The sequence below is a fragment of the Teleopsis dalmanni genome, chromosome 1, assembly GCF_002237135.1.
Source record: "Teleopsis dalmanni isolate 2A chromosome 1, ASM223713v2, whole genome shotgun sequence".
NCBI lineage: Eukaryota > Metazoa > Arthropoda > Insecta > Diptera > Diopsidae > Teleopsis > Teleopsis dalmanni.
This window is the reverse complement of record NC_051846.1, coordinates 137,746,470-137,762,480: the sequence shown is the minus strand read 5'-3', so window position 1 is coordinate 137,762,480 and position 16,011 is coordinate 137,746,470. Positions and strand designations below refer to the sequence as shown.

The following is a 16,011-nucleotide window of genomic DNA, read 5'->3' as shown; positions in this document are numbered from 1 at the left end:
TGAAGTAAATACAACCGACCAGATTGACAGTTTATATTTAACTAAATTTTGTTTACATTTCATTACTTAACATTGCTTAAACTAATGCAAAGCATACTAGATTATAACACTTTCTCCGCCCTTAATTTTTGACAAAGTTTAAGTTTTCCTGAAATCGTCGGATTCAAATCGAATTACATCCTTCCGAATACGACCACTTTTTCGAAGTTGAACTACTTCGGTAGAACGTTCTTCACTAGGCATTAATGTTGATTGGCTAGATGAAGGCGGTGTGGCATTGATGAAATTTGGAGCGAATTCAAAAATTGGTTGTGAAGAGAGGTCAGAGCTACTTCTAGTTTTAAGCTGATTAACATGACGTTTGATGTAACCAAAAGATGTGTTCACTCGGTAAACCATTTTACCAAGTTGTTTCACAATAACTCCTTTTATCCATTTTTCCCCTCTTGCGTAGTTTCGAGCGAAGACGGGTTGCTTTAGACTAAATTTCATTTTCCGTTTCGAAGCTTCAAGGTGCTTCCTAGGCGATTCAAACAGTTGACTCAACAAGGTACGAACAGGCCTTCCATGTAAAAGTTCTGCAGGTGATTTACCCTCAGCATTCGGCATTGCACGATATGTTGCAAGATATTTTGATACAGCGAATTTGAGAGACAATCCATCGTCAATGTTTTTCTTAACAGCAGTTTTAAAAGATCTGACGAATCGTTCGGCTAACCCGTTTGAGGCTGGATGAAACGGCGCTGTTGTTATATGTTTGATGCCAAGTTTTGAGCAAAAATGTTTGAATGCTTCAGCTGTAAATTGCGGACCATTGTCACTTACGATGGTTCCTGGTATACCTTCCAGAGAAAATATAGAAGACAATGCTGATATGGTGTCAACCGTTGTTGTTGTAGATAGTTGTACAACGAACGGAAATTGTGAGAAAGCGTCGACACAAATTAGCCACATTGAATTACAAAATGGACCAGCAAAGTCGATATGTACTCTCTCCCAAGGTCGATCAGCTTCAGGCCAGCTTACGTATTCACGTGTGTGAACAGGATTTGCAATTTTGCACACATCACAATTTTCAGTTAATTGTGCGATGTCTTTGTCAATATTAGTCCACCAGACATGTTGTCGAGCTAGCTGTTTCATTCTCGATACTCCCCAATGACCATCATGAAGAAGTTTAAGAATTTTCTGCTTAAGGGAGGCTGGAATGACAACCCGGTTGTACTCCGTCTGGAGGCAAAGCAAATTGTTGTTTAGTATTAAAGCAAAGCGATGATTGAAAAATGATCGAAGATCAGCATCTTGAGGCATTAGCTTTTCAGGCCAACCGTTTGTAACGAGAAAATAAACTCGGCGAAGAATTGGGTCATTTTTGGCATGCTGACGAATTATTTCAGCGTCGATAGGTGTGTTAAGTTCATTGATGTTGAAACAGGATTCTTCATGATCAAAAGTTTTGTCTTCACCAACAGGTAAACGAGATAAAGCATCGGCATTTCCATGCTCAGTAGTTTTACGATACCGAACATCATACTGATAAGCCATTAGTATAATAGCCCATCGCTGTAAACGATGTGACGTCATCGACGGCAACTGATGAATTGGATTAAAAATGCTAACAAGAGGTTTGTGGTCAGTAACCAAGGTGAATCTTCTTCCGTATAAATATTGATGGAAACGCTTGACTCCAAAAACGATAGCTAGTCCTTCCTTCTCTATCTGACTATATCGTCGTTGATGAATGTCGAGAGTTTTAGATGCAAAAGCAATAGGCCTTTCTGTACCGTCAACGTACGTATGCGAGAGCACGACTCCTATGCCATAGGAGGAGGCATCTGTAGCTAGAACCAACGGTAAATCTTCCTGATAATGTGCTAATTGCGCTGCATTGAGAATATGCGTTTTAAGAGCTGTAAATGCTTGTTGTTGTGCTGTACCCCATGTGAATTTTACATTTTTTCGGCGCAGCATGTTGATTGGCGCGGATAATTGCGAAAAATTAGGTATAAAATTATGGTAATAGTTTACCTTACCCATGAATGCTTCTGCTTGCTTTAGATCTTTAGGCGGCTGCAGGTTTTTTACTGCTTTTAGTCCTGACTCATCTGGCAATATACCTTTTGCACTAATTTGACGCCCGAGATATTCGATTTTATCTCGCAGAAAGAAACATTTTTCTTGCTTGCACCTGATACCATTTTGTTGCAAAATACGAAGTACTTGTTCTAGGCGGCTGATGTGTTGTTGAAATGTAGGTGCGGAGATGATGATGTCATCGAGATAATTTCCGCAACCTTCTACGCCTTGAAGTAACTGCTCAAGATATCTTTGGAATATAGCTGGAGCGCTTGCAATTCCAAACGGTAAACGTTGGTATTGGAATAACCCAAGTGGAGTGTTGACAACCATTATTGTTTTTGCTTCATCGTCGAGTTCCATTTGTAAATACGCGTCCTTAAGGTCGATTTTTGTAAAATGTTGACCGCAATTAATTTTATGGAAAAGACTTTCGCGTATGGGCAAAGGATATTGTTCAATGTCAATTTGCGCATTGACTGCTTGTTTAAAATCTCCACAAATTCTTATGGAACCATCAGCTTTTGGCGCTAGTACAATAGGCGAAGCCCATTGGGAAAACTTCACAGGTTTCCAAATACCCGCATTTGTCAATCGATCGACTTCTTTCTTGAAAAGTGACATTTGCGAAAATGGTATTTGTCGGCTTTTGTAAAATTTCGGATGTGCATTTGGCTTTAAAAAAATACTGACCTTAAAGTTTTTTATTGTGCCAAGAGCTGGTTCAAAAATATCACCATATTTCTTACACAGCTCGCTAATTCTGTGTGATTCACTTTCTGTCATGTTACAAATTTGTTGAATCTCAAACCCGAATTCTTTAAATAAATCGAAACCGAATAAATTGTTACAGTTTTCGACATCCACGACAACGATTACCACTTCCCTTTCTTTTCCGCCACATTTGATATCTACGCAAAGTTCACCAAGCACTGGAATTTCATTTTTGCCAAAACCAAATAAGGTTTTTGTACAATTTCGCAACTTTGGGCAATTTAGAGTTTTGAATGTTCGCTTATTTATTAGAGAAACTGTTGCACCAGAATCCATTTGGAAAGACACAATTTTATTACAAATTTCCAAGTCAATGTAATTCTTATTGCTTTCAGTTTTTACAATACCTGTTAAACTGTTAATTGTTTCAACAGTACCAATGTTGTGACTTTTACGACGGTAATCTTTCTTCTTGTTTTCATCACCTAAATTACGTTTGTTGTTCTTGTTTTGTTTTGACATGCACACTGGCGCAATATGTCCAATTTTGCTACATCTATTGCATACAGCATTTCTAAATTTACAGTTTTCTCTTGCATGAGAGTTTCCACAGCCAGAACATGATTTGAATTTTACTTTATTATTGTTATTGTTGAAAACACCCGGTTTTTTTATAATTGTACCAACTGAATTAACAGGCATTGAGTTTTCGATCGTTTGTTCTTTAATTGTTGCCACCGTTTTAGTGGTTGTTTCGTACAATTCTGCAATCTGCAAAACATCGGCAAGTGTCGGCTGGGGCTTTTGGAACGCAGCCGTGCGCACTGCATCGTGAGGTGTACGTATAATAATTTGGTCACGAATCATATCATCCACGAAATTGTGCAAACAATTCTGGGCTGAGCACGAAAAGTTACACTCTCTTGCCAATCCGCGGAGATCGGCTACCCACTCTCTGTATGATTGATGTGGCTTCATTTCCCTTTTGAAAAAATCGTAACGTGCAGCGACCACATGTCGTTTCGACTGGAAATGATCCGTTAGTTTTTCCGTTAAATTTTCGAAAGATTGTTCTTGTACTTTCGTGTTACCGAAAAGATTTTTTAGCAGCTCAAAATTTTCTGTGCCAATCCAAGACAAGAAAAATGATTTTTGTTTTTCACTGCACTGAACTGAATATGCTAAAAAATGTTGGTTAAGTTGTTCTAAGTACGATTCCCAGGTTTGCTGTTCTTTCGAAAATTTGTGAAATACTGGAACAATGTTGTTATTTCTTTCAGATACACCGGCAGTACCTTGTTTTTGGAACATTGAGTCCATCCACTCACGTTGTTGTTTCAGTAAATTTTTTGAGAACTCTTGTTGTTCTTTAAGCAATTGCTTATAAATTTCACTTTCGCCCGGCATGATTGTATTTAAAATTGAACGGTACGAAATAAGCGTGAAAGCGATTGAATAATTGCAGATTTTTATCCTCGTCGCCAACTGAAGTAAATACAACCGACAAGATTGACAGTTTATATTTAACTGAATTTTGTTTACATTTCATTATTTAAGATTGTTTAAACTAATGCAAAACATACTAGATTATAACAGGCTAAATTAAAAAGATAGTGGGAAGTAATTTCCCAATTGTAAAATGTCTCAATTGAACCGACAGAAAAAAATAATTATGATTGAATTTAATAACATTAAACAAACAATATTTTCAGTTCTTTACATTCGAATTTTAAAATTAAAAAATGATATAAACATAACAAAATTGATAAACTTTCCGATTTACCTTGACTTATTGTGTATATAATGAGTGTATACTATTGAGCACAACTTAAAACCGTACTGAGTGAAAATGTTCTTATTTCACTCAATTTTTCTACACACAATTATATCTTTTTTCACAATTTGTTTATAAATTCCATGCAATTATAAATTATTTTTATTTTTATTTATTTCACTGAAAATAAAATAGAAATGAAACACAACTGCGACCACAGATGAAGAAAATAAAATTTTAAAATTTTAAAATTTTAAAACTCAGAAAAAAAATTTAATTTTTAATAATATCGAACATTTTTTCTTTTCACGAAATATAAATTATTATTAATAAATCTTTTTACTGCACTGAATTACATTTTTTGAACAGTTTTCAATGTTTAGCGAATAATTATTTCATATTTTTTTAAATTCCATTTTAGTGCTTCACGCTTTCTCGGTTTGTTAAAAATGTTTTTTATTTTTATTTTGTTTAGTATTTTGATTTTTTATAATTTGATTTCATTTAAAACAATTTCAATATTGCATTAATTTTATTGTTATGTTATCTCCACAAATGCTTTTGTTTACACAGCGAATTCCTATATATATACTTGTATGCTTCATAACGTCACTTTATCTCCATATGTACAGGTGGAACGACCTAAGGGATTTGCGAATGCTTCGCGGACTGAAGCGGTCGGATATGTATCAAGAATTTTCAAGAACTGCGCACGCAACTGTGGGGAAGGAGAGATTGTTGTACAAATACACATATTTCACTTATGACGATGTTCGGAATACTTTTCGTTTTCACATTTCTTAATATCATTTATAATATGTATTTATCTGAAATTACAATACGAACATTCACTTTTACACAATGCAAGCAATTTCCATCTGTACTCGAATTGGTCAGAACGAACGCAATTTCATCGTGAAAGATTTTATTAAATAATTATTTATGTATCCAATTTTATAAATATAATTATGTATTAATTTCGGTACCATTTGCCTTCAAGTTTTCCGCATTTTCCACACGATTCTATCGGGAGCAGAAGAAATATTTTACTGAACGCGATCTTCTGTGAAAAGATTCTTTGCGGTCGCAATTCTCAGTCAGAAATTAAATTTTCCTCTTCAATTTACTTTAGACAAAAAAGCGTGAAAATGTAAAAAGTTTCTCGTGAACGTTTTTCTCTCTTATTTAATTATTGTTTTTAATTACTTTGTGTGGAAATAAAAACATAAGAAAAAAATATTTTCTTCATCAAATCCTACAAGGAATCCCTATGAGGTTATACTAATATTTTATTGAGCAATATTAATCTTGCTATTGCAAATATGATCAAGATCCGCATTTGTTTAGTAATTTTCATATATCTTTGAATATAAGAGTACGATTATAGGATGTGATACGTATGAGTGAAGGTCTCTTATCTTCCGACAGTACTAACAAATATCTCGAGAGTTATGTTACTGTGTGATATTATATGTGAAACTCCAAATTTCATGCAGGTTAAGTGTAATTGGTAAACTATCATTAATTTGTTTTATTTTCTAATTAATAATAAATAATTATAATTTAATTTATAGCTTATTATTTTGAGCTACTTAATAGAATCTATTCGCAAGAGGTCGTCCACTTTTAAATAAATTACTTTGATTCCAGACACAAGCCATCGGGTTTGCGGTCTCTGTTTTTTAGATTATGAGAGGTTTGTTGTCATATGATGATTACTTTAAGGTCACGAAGTCCTCCGAACATTTTAAATTGGTTGATGATTAAGTATAATTTAATAGTTGCATAGAAAATTTTCGCAGTTGTGAATAAATTCCACACAAAAAAAGTAATATCATATATGATATATATTTTAATATTAACAAATGCGATATATGTTTCTCTCATTTTTAACATTCAATCAATATTCCATACAATTCATTTTTAATTGTTAATTGTAGTGTTCGCTACTGAAGCATGGACGTTATCATAGAATAGTGAAGCAGTACTGGAAGTTTTCCAGAAAGAAGTTCTTAGTCAGATCTTTGGTCCTCTACGAGTTGACGATAATTAGTGCATTAGAATGAACCACGAGCTGTACGAGCTTTATCACGACATTGATATAATTCAGCGAATTAACATGTACTGGATTCGCTGGCTAGGTTATGTCGAGAGAATACATGAAGATGATGCAGCGAAAAAGGTGTTTCAAGTTGATAGAGCACTTACCGGACTTGATGTACGAGACTGCAGAAGGCCTGCACGCAACAGAGACACCTGGCGAGACATGCTGCTTCAGGCCGAAACTCGGTAACAGATTGCTATGGTCAAATAAGTAAGTAAGTTAGTGTTCTCTATTTCTTTTCATAGTTATGAAGTGTGATTTGATAGTAATCTGTAATATTGTCTTTATCCATATTTAGATAATATTGAAATATTTAGTAATTAGTTTTTGAAGTTAAATTAACTGATGAAAACAATATTGAATTTAAATATCTATAGCAAAGTTTCTATTGAATAAAAACTTTGCTATTGGAAAAGACACCCTCTTATTAGTTTTTTGGGGAAATAAATTACGAATATTACATTTTATATCTATAATATTATGATTTCATCGTCGCTCTATTCATTATAGTTTCTTTCGTAAGCAATTTAAGTTCTTTCAAAATTTAAAAAAACATTTTGAACATTAAAATTATTAATCTAGTGTTTTCTTGAATCCCATATCCTCTCTTAGGCATTTGATTCGCAACAAACAGTATTTTTTAAGATACTGAAAGAAAATACTGTTTCTTTAAAACAGTAAAAGAATTTCCATCTATCAAATATCTCTTGTCCTTAATTGTTTTCAGAAGCGAGTTATTTACTCCTACTATCAGCAAAAACGCACAAAGATATGCATTATTACTCATTTATTCCGACAAAGTCGTGCGTTCCCATAAAAAGAAGAACAAAACAGGGTTGTTTGCATAAGATAACGTATTTCAGAGGCCGATAAAAAGAAAATCGAGCAATATTTATTGCAAATGCTTTACGTTAGTGAGATATTTATATGCGAAAATTGTTTTAAATAAATATTAACTTCATTAAAGTATAACACATTCCAATACACTGACATATTTATCATTACTTTAGAGATTATTAAATGGACTAATAAGAAGTAGACGGACTTACCTATTTGGTTGAATATGTTTTGAGATATATGGAGATTTCAGATTGAACATTTATTTCGGATAATCAATATACTCTGTATATTGTTAAACATTGCATATGAAGTTTCCTTCTACGCTAGTTTTTTTATTCCTTATATATATATATATATATTTCACTTTCATAGTGTATAGTGTCTATTAAACCCAAAAATGCTTTTCATTATATATATTTTGAGTAAACACTAGAAAGAAATATCATTCTGTTGATATTTAAACAAAATCTGTTGTAAAATAATTTTCTCTTTGGTTCTCTTAGTTCTAGAATTAATTAAGAGAAACAAAGGAAGACCTCTTCACTTGTGAGAGTCGAGTTGTGAGTGAGTGTTTTCATTTATGAATCATTCAAAAATTTCCCAAGCATTAAAAATGGAATGCAGTGTGTCATTAATGGAAACAACAAAGCCGAACCAAGCTAAGAGCATTGAAATATAAAATCTGAAAATAAATCATATAATGAAATTCATTCGTAAATAGTTCAAGGTGGTGAACAGCCCGAATAGTTTGAATACTGCGTGAAAGTTCACACGAATTTGTTTATGATCTCTTCACGGATCTCATTGACATGCGCTTGTAAATTTCGTAATGCCCGACAAACGATCGGCCGTTCAGCATCTGCGAGCGCTGGAAGGTGGAATATAAATTATGGATTTTGCGGTACACAAACAAGATTTTTTATGTTTACCAATAAAGAATACAGAAATTGAGTAAAAATTTGTTTTCAGTCAATTTTATGTCAATGCCAAACAAGTTCATAATAATGAAATACAACAGATTTAACTGCAAGAAGAACTGTGAACACACTTAGAACCCATCAAAGTTCATTGTTTATATGAATTCTTTAAAGAAATGAATTTTATAAAAAATATTTGATTTTGTTTATAAAATGTTCTCTTCGTTGCCACTTGTGATTTATAGGATTTAATTGCATTTGTTGAATTTCAAGGTGAGCAGCGTACGGCGGCATTTAATTTTGTGGCATCATTGTAAGAATTTCTTGGCACTGCTTGCCGGATGTTGGCTCTATCAACGAACGATCACTTGCCGCCACACATCATCATTAGAGGAAAAGGTAAAATTTTTTATATTTCAAAGGTTTTTCAATTATTTAAGTTGTTCATTTTCAGTTCAATTTGATAATCACTCAACACTTGGTGAAAATATGCAGAACTTTGACAAACACCACAGAATTCGAATTAATTTAATGCGGCGGCAAGAATAAATAATTTTTGCAGACATCGCTTGATAAATGATGAATAACGTTTCCTGTAGACAAATTATTAGGTTGTATTGTCATCGAATAATTTTATGATCTGTTGCTCGTTGTGGTCCGTAAAAGTTATTTAGTGAAACACAATAATTTGCGTACATAATTTATCTTGTATCCTTAGACGATTCCAAAGACACCGAATACAAGTACAAAGTTTATATATATTATGAATATATGTTACCATAATGGCTATCGGGCTATCATATTTACGTGAGCATTCCCCATGGGGTCGCTCTTAGTAAATATTTCTTCGAGCACGCATAGGGTGAAGAGACTAACGCCATACACCCATGCATTACATATATTACTGGCATATTAACTCAAACATTTTTGAATATGTCACATAATATCATTAGTTTTGATATATATTATTATTACTATTATTAAGAAAGTGTCTAAATTAATAATTCATTGAGTGGCGCTATCATATTATAAATTATTTTAAATCTTTTAATATTAATGTACACATAAATTTATATATATATATATATTTATACGAATTTTATTTTAACATACTATATATTTAATATATAGAAACTATAGAAAACGATTAAATAAACAAAACAAAAAGATATAAATTAATCAACATTTTTTTATCACCTATAAAGTAGGGGGCCATGGATGGAATTTGACTATGTTAGCCCCTTGGCAAAGTTTTTATAAATTTATAAAAGTTTCTTGAACTTTTCAATGCTTTCAATTATAACCGCAATCGGTTCGAAATATTGCTTTAAAGTGTTTATTATAATTTCGGAAATTAGTAAATGTCTCGCAGGACCATGTAAGGTTAATACGGTGCTTGGTCGACATTATTAATTTTTTTTAGGCAAAAAATTTTAGCAAATCTCGAAAGTTTGCACTCGATGTACATATAGTTGCGAATAGTTTTTACATATATTTCGTTCTCAAAGATAAACTGCATTTTTTCAATTTACGAATTCCGAATACTTTGTACACATAATGATATATTTATTGTAGGACATTTTGTTAAAAGTATAAGTATAAATAATCTGATAGTTAGCCTCTGTCAGCAATGTGATCCTTTTTAAAGGCGCGAGTTTGTTTATTGTTGAACGTTCGGGGTACTCAGAAAAAAATAAAGAAAAAGTTCTACCATTCTTGATCACACGACCGGATGTGTTGTTCCACAACGGCTATACGGATAGTGTGCATGCAATATATGTGGCACACGTGCCGTAGATGAGACACTAATGGTCCAGCCAGTCTCCAGTTTAAATGTTTAGGCGCATTGATAATAAACTTTCCTATTATTTGAAGAACGGCGTAAAAAAAAATAAACTGAATAAAAGAAATATGCTAAAAAATCTTTCTTATTTAATCTTTACCGAGAATAAAGAAGATGTACAATATTATCGAGACATCAAAAAATTAATGAAGCTGTTCGATTTCTCAACAAAATTATAATATTACCATTATAGATTCGTTATTAAAAAATGTAGCGCTAATCTTCACTTTTTGTAACTTCTTTTCCTTTGAGAAAAACATATAAAAGAATTGTAACTGATTAAATTTGCAAGTATGGGGTCCTTGTCAAATTCAAAATACGTGATTTATTATTAATAAACAAACAGTCCGAGGTAAATATAAACGTTAGCGAATATTATTATTAAAAACATTTGAGAAGCATATGAGAAACATCATCGTATCATATTTATTTTATATGACCAGAAAAGTATTAAAGGTTTAGATATACAGACAAGATATCAACTTATTTTGCTCATATGGGATTGGTTGTTAATACAAAACATAAACCCTGATCTCAGTGCTCCGTTCCCATAAGAGCTCAGAATTCTATTAATTTTTGTTTTATTATATTTTATTAATTGGTATGTAAATGGTTTCTGATTAAACGGAATTTGTGAAAAGTACCGTCATTGTTTATGACTTAAAAATTAAAAATATAAATGACTTGTAACATTTGTGTGGGTTTGAAAGCTACCAAAATCATTTATTTGCAAGACTTCAGAGAAAAATTCATTTATTTTTGATTTTTGGAAATTTAATTTTGTGTACAAAACCATTTCCGTAAGTAGGCTCTTAATATAATTAAGATTTTTTAAACGTTCGGTAAACAAATATTTTTATGAGTCATCATATTTGAGTACAATATAAATTTTCAATCATTTAATTATATATTTCTTCCCACAGTAGAAAGAATTAAATACTTAATACAACATATTACATTTTTATGAAAAAAAATTAACTAGAATAAAATAACGCTATTTCGATTTCCCGGACAAGCCATTTTGATGGATTTTAGTAAAGACAACTATATATTTTGAATGACTTTTTTTACTGTCAGTATGGCCTAATTTCAGGCTTTAAAGTTAAATGTTTTTACGTGAGGCTTATCAATAATAAGTAGATGAGTGGTCTGGTTGAGTCTACTGAAACCCTTTCTCAAATAGGATTCGCGTCGCTAAAATGCTTATATAGTTTTTTTTTAATATGTATATAATACTTCGGAGTTCATAAAAGTCATGTGTAATCCTGCTTAACTATATACTTCAATATATGAAGTAAAGTATATAGAGAATATACTATATCCTTTAATATGAAGTATATAGTTTTTCAGTTTTTTGTATTCGATTAACTTTCTTAAGGAAGTTATTGTGGATTCATACACATTTAATACTAATCAATTAATTAATAGATTATAAGAAAGGGATCTAGTGCAAAGTAATTGTCGAAAACCAATCTACGTTTTCGAATATATATTAGCTACAAATTTTCTGTTAAAATAAAATTTTGATTAAAATTGCAAAAAATGTAAGTAAAATGTATCAGAACTATTTGTGTGTAGTCATATAAATAAAACACATCAACGACTGGTATTCGATACTGAATAATGGTTTTGTTTTAAAAATAATTGCAATTCATTAGACAATTGTCGTTTTATGCGGAAATAAGTCAATATTTCCATTTATACATATAGACTATATACCTCACAGATCCTAAAAAGTGTATTACTTATTATGTTTGTAGCAATGAAGTTTTTGAAAAAAATTTGGTGCTATATTTAAGGACATATGATTTATACGAGCGCATGGCACATTGGCTATTGTTACTAAATAATGATTCTAGAAATACGGGTATTCGTCAATTAAGGTATAAATGAAGTTTAGCTTCAAGTTGACAAAATGAGCGCAGCTAATTGCTTGCATCATTTGTGCAGGCATAGTGAGGAGGACACTACGCAGTGGAGGATACGCAGAAATGTGTGAACACAGAAATTGCTTCTTAGTGTACGCTGAAGTGAACGAACGAACGCATTTACTGTGATGAGTGCAACTGAAGCCGGACGGAAAATTTAAATTGCTTTATAATTATCCTGTTGTGTTTGCGCACAAAGTCACAAAATAGAAAAAATTGCAACAACAAAGGAGAAAGTTTGAAACAAAATTATATCAAGAACCAGAAAATATAGTCCTCGGTGCTGTCGTCTTTGCTTTAGTTTGCAGTTACAACTCAGATCCCAACGCTCCCTTTAGACTTATTTCCATTAAAGTGTGTGCTATGCTATTTAGCAATCTTTTGTAATGTTAGTAACTGACATGCAATTAGTGTTGCAAGTTTTGAATTGCAAAACTAACGTACAAATTCACGCACTCCAAGACACAAACATACGAGTAGTTTTACAAAGAGACTTCGTCTAAACACACAGAATGGAATAGCAGTTAAATACTTACGAATAGGCGTCGGAATAGTGCCAAAGGAGTGTGTTAACCTGTTGGGACATGTCACTCCAGTCACTCCAGTGGTGAGTGAACAGTGAATAGTGAATGTAAAATGACTGCATAAAATTAGTTCTTCCTTGCTAAATTTTTTCACTAAAACTAAATAAATGAGAAAATGTTTTGAGGTTGCTGGAAGGGCAAAGAAACTGGCACATAAGCAGAAGTTGTACTTTAATTAAAGTACGAGTTTCAAAGTTCTCATAAACAGAGTTAAAATTAGTCTAAAAAGTCAACATAAGTTTTCATATTTAATCTAACCAAAATTGTTTGCCTGCAGTTTATTTGGAGTCATTTCGGCGAGCTGCGGTAAGCGCTGTGGCATGTGTGCTTTGATAAAAAACGAATATAAAATTTTTTTAAAACTATGACTTAAAATTAGAATATAATTTTGTATCTGAAAGTGAATATAAAATATTTTAGGCATACCACATGAAATGGTTCTCATCAAAGCGGAGCAGAGCATATATGTTAAAATGTGTCATTAAATCTGGCTCTCATTCGCATTTCTAGTATATAACATATATATATACATATAAGTATATATATATATGTATATATTTTTATTTTAAAATTTCATTTTTACAGTACCTTTACATTTATCCTAAATTAACATATAAATAAATATAATCAACATAACGACTGTGACACAATGTCAAAAAGGCTTGTTCTGACCAGCTCCAAAACAAACTAATAATTTAAACGATATATGATATTATATGATAGTAAACTAATAAATACACGGTATAAATAATTGATAACCTATAAAATATATTATTATATTCTGATATTAAAAGGGATCCGTATGTAACGCAATTTTTTATATATTCTGCTACTTTTACCTATTCTACCTTATAGTGGTTTGAAATATTTCTGGATATATAGGCAACTAATATTTCTATACAAAAAACCTGTTTCTGTGATAACCGCAACATTTTATTTTACATATATTTTAGGATATGTTATTATATATTCTGATATTACCTTAATATTAAAAACTTTGAAATTGTTTTGTTGTATAAGAAACATGTAGGTAGTAGCCATAAATGTTTTCTGTAGTTATTATTATTCTTTATTATAGGATTAAATCCTGTTTTGTTACATTATGACATATGAAATTATCATGTTCATTTTCTGTAGAGTCAGACGTCCAGCATTCACACATCTTTTCGGCGATCGCCCGGGTAAACTCGCGACTTTTGGTTTCACTACCATTGCAATCTCATCCAGGCGCTGATTTTCCATTCTTTGAGCATGCAGATTCCACTTCTTCCTTCTCCGTCTGTTCGGTACCTCTGTTCTCCGTCTGTTCGAACTTCGATGTTTGATCGATATGTAATTAACAGGCTAAGCAAGACACGATTTCGAATTCGCAACAGAATTCGCTACAAAGTAAGTAGAGGATTGTTTGGCTTTGGAAGTGAAGCATTTCACATTGTAAATTCAACAATTATTATACATATTTTAAATATTTTCAGTAACTTTCGAAATATTAAAATATTTTTATTTATTTATTTTTATAAAAAATAATTTTTTTTTAGTTTTTAAGAAGTGCTTAAAATGTGTTGGTTCAGTAAACAGTGAAATGCATAAGAAACATTGTGTTCCAACAAAGTCAAAATCTATTTAAAATAAATTTGAATAAATTATAATTTATTATTAAGACCTCTTCAATTGCTGTTACAGGCCTTAAACAAAATAGTGAAGTAGTACAAATGTATAATGTATTAGAAAGTTATGACCGAAAGGACTTACGTATAACAACAAAAGTGTAAAGCATTCCTTCAGTTGTCTGACAATTAAAATTCCAATAAATTTTAGAAGGAATTCCAATAAAAAAATTGGATATGGTATAAATAAAATTTATTATACTAGCATTTATTAACTTCTATTTTGCACAACCTTTTGATTGGAATGAAAGCTTCTTTCAGTATTTTAACAAATCCTTTGTAAATCCTTGCTTTGGTATGCATTAAATTTGCATATCAACTTGCAGCATCAAGGATTAAATGCTTAAGAGGAACACTCGAAATGAGGTCTTTTTGTAATGATTGGAATATGAATCGTATGAATCCTTTAAGGTGTTGTACTTATTGCTTATTCAACAGACTGCTGTTAAGCCAGGAGGATATCGAGAATTTGCAAAATATGTTTTTGCTTTTTGGCAGCTGAAATTACATGTTAATGTGCTGTGCTGCCTGTTCTTGCTCTTGCTTTGAGCTTTCTGTTGTTAATTTAAGCATTTCGAGCTCGTTCAGCATACACAAGTTGGTTATCACCTGCAAATCCTTTGAAGATTGCCAGCTCCTTTAAATAAAAAGTGTGATTTAAATTATATTTAATATGTTATGTAGTATGTGTTTAATGCTGCTCTGTTATCTCAGGTACTTTGTATGCAATGTGCACGCCAGACATATTTGTTTTTATTATATTTATTTTTAGTTGTAGTTTTAATAAGATGCATAAGGTATATTAATGGAGTCAAATAAAAATTTATGTGCACATGCCCTGCAGGAAATCAGGCCACTATAAGACCAGACTAAGTCTAGTTAGTTTAGTCTAGTCCATTTAATAGGGAAGTTATTTGATTGTAATTGTTTTGTTTTCCATTTATATAGACTATGTATATTATTTCGTTTGAATAAGTTAATGTGTAGTCACTTTTTCTGTAATTTTTTGAAAGGTTTTTAAAAATTTCAGAGATAATTGTATGTTTTATTACAAATATTTTAACAACAAAAAAAAGGAATAACTAGTTTTTCTTTAATGTCGTGAAATATTTTTTTTTAAAAATAAAAAATTTTTAAATCCTTTATCCATTCGAAAAAATCGTTGGTGCCACAGTTCTGGTATTGAAAAGCCTCTAGTTGTTTTAATTCCATGAATGTTATAAGTTTTCGCTTGACTTTTGATTTTCTTAACAATTGTTAAGATGTGAAGATCTCGATGAATGTTGGGATTTCGAAAGTATCATAAGATGTTGACAATGTTTAGATTATAGATTAGATTATATTTATATTTATATTATATTTATATTTAGGTGGCACAGGATCAAATATTGCCTTTAGAGTTGTTTTGTATCTTAAAATTTTATTATATACGGATAGTTTGTATCTGTTGCTTTTTGGTTAGTGAAATTCTCATGAATTAATTCGCTGTTGCTTAATTTTATTCTCCAAGTTTTTGACCAATTAGTCGCTGCATCTGCCGAAATGTTTTGGCGGTTTTTTCTGT

General features: G+C 31.6%; 2 protein-coding genes across 2 annotated transcripts in view; both read right to left on the bottom strand.

Annotated features, from left to right (window-relative positions):
• Window positions 1–138: 138 nt before the first annotated feature.
• On the bottom strand, window positions 139–3,768 carry LOC119666301 (uncharacterized protein K02A2.6-like). The gene is made up of 5 exons (XM_038075583.1): window positions 3,474–3,768; window positions 2,888–3,425; window positions 2,196–2,722; window positions 1,300–2,117; window positions 139–1,230 (listed from the first exon to the last, which is right to left on the bottom strand). Exons 1-5 carry the CDS (start codon window positions 3,766–3,768, stop codon window positions 139–141), a joined length of 3,270 nt encoding a protein of 1,089 aa, XP_037931511.1.
• A 12,177-nt stretch (window positions 3,769–15,945) lies between these two features.
• The window catches only part of LOC119666300 (nucleoprotein TPR-like), a 25,666-nt gene continuing 25,600 nt past the window's right edge, over window positions 15,946–16,011 (bottom strand). Inside the window, exon 8 of the mRNA XM_038075582.1 lies at window positions 15,946–16,007. Coding sequence (XP_037931510.1) covers window positions 15,946–16,007 — 62 coding nt within the window. The remainder of the gene's footprint in view (window positions 16,008–16,011) is intronic.

Excerpts from the sequence above, each read along its gene's own strand:
- LOC119666301 (XM_038075583.1), bottom strand. The coding sequence starts at position 3,768 with ATGAAGCCACATCAATCATACAGAGAGTGGGTAGCCGATCTCCGCGGA. Across the intron at positions 3,426-3,473 it reads AATGCCTGTTAATTCAGTTG|TAAAATTCAAATCATGTTCT; the intron begins GTACAATTATAA and ends ACAATAATAAAG. Across the intron at positions 2,723-2,887 it reads GATTTATTTAAAGAATTCGG|CCGACAAATACCATTTTCGC; the intron begins GTTTGAGATTCA and ends ATTTTACAAAAG.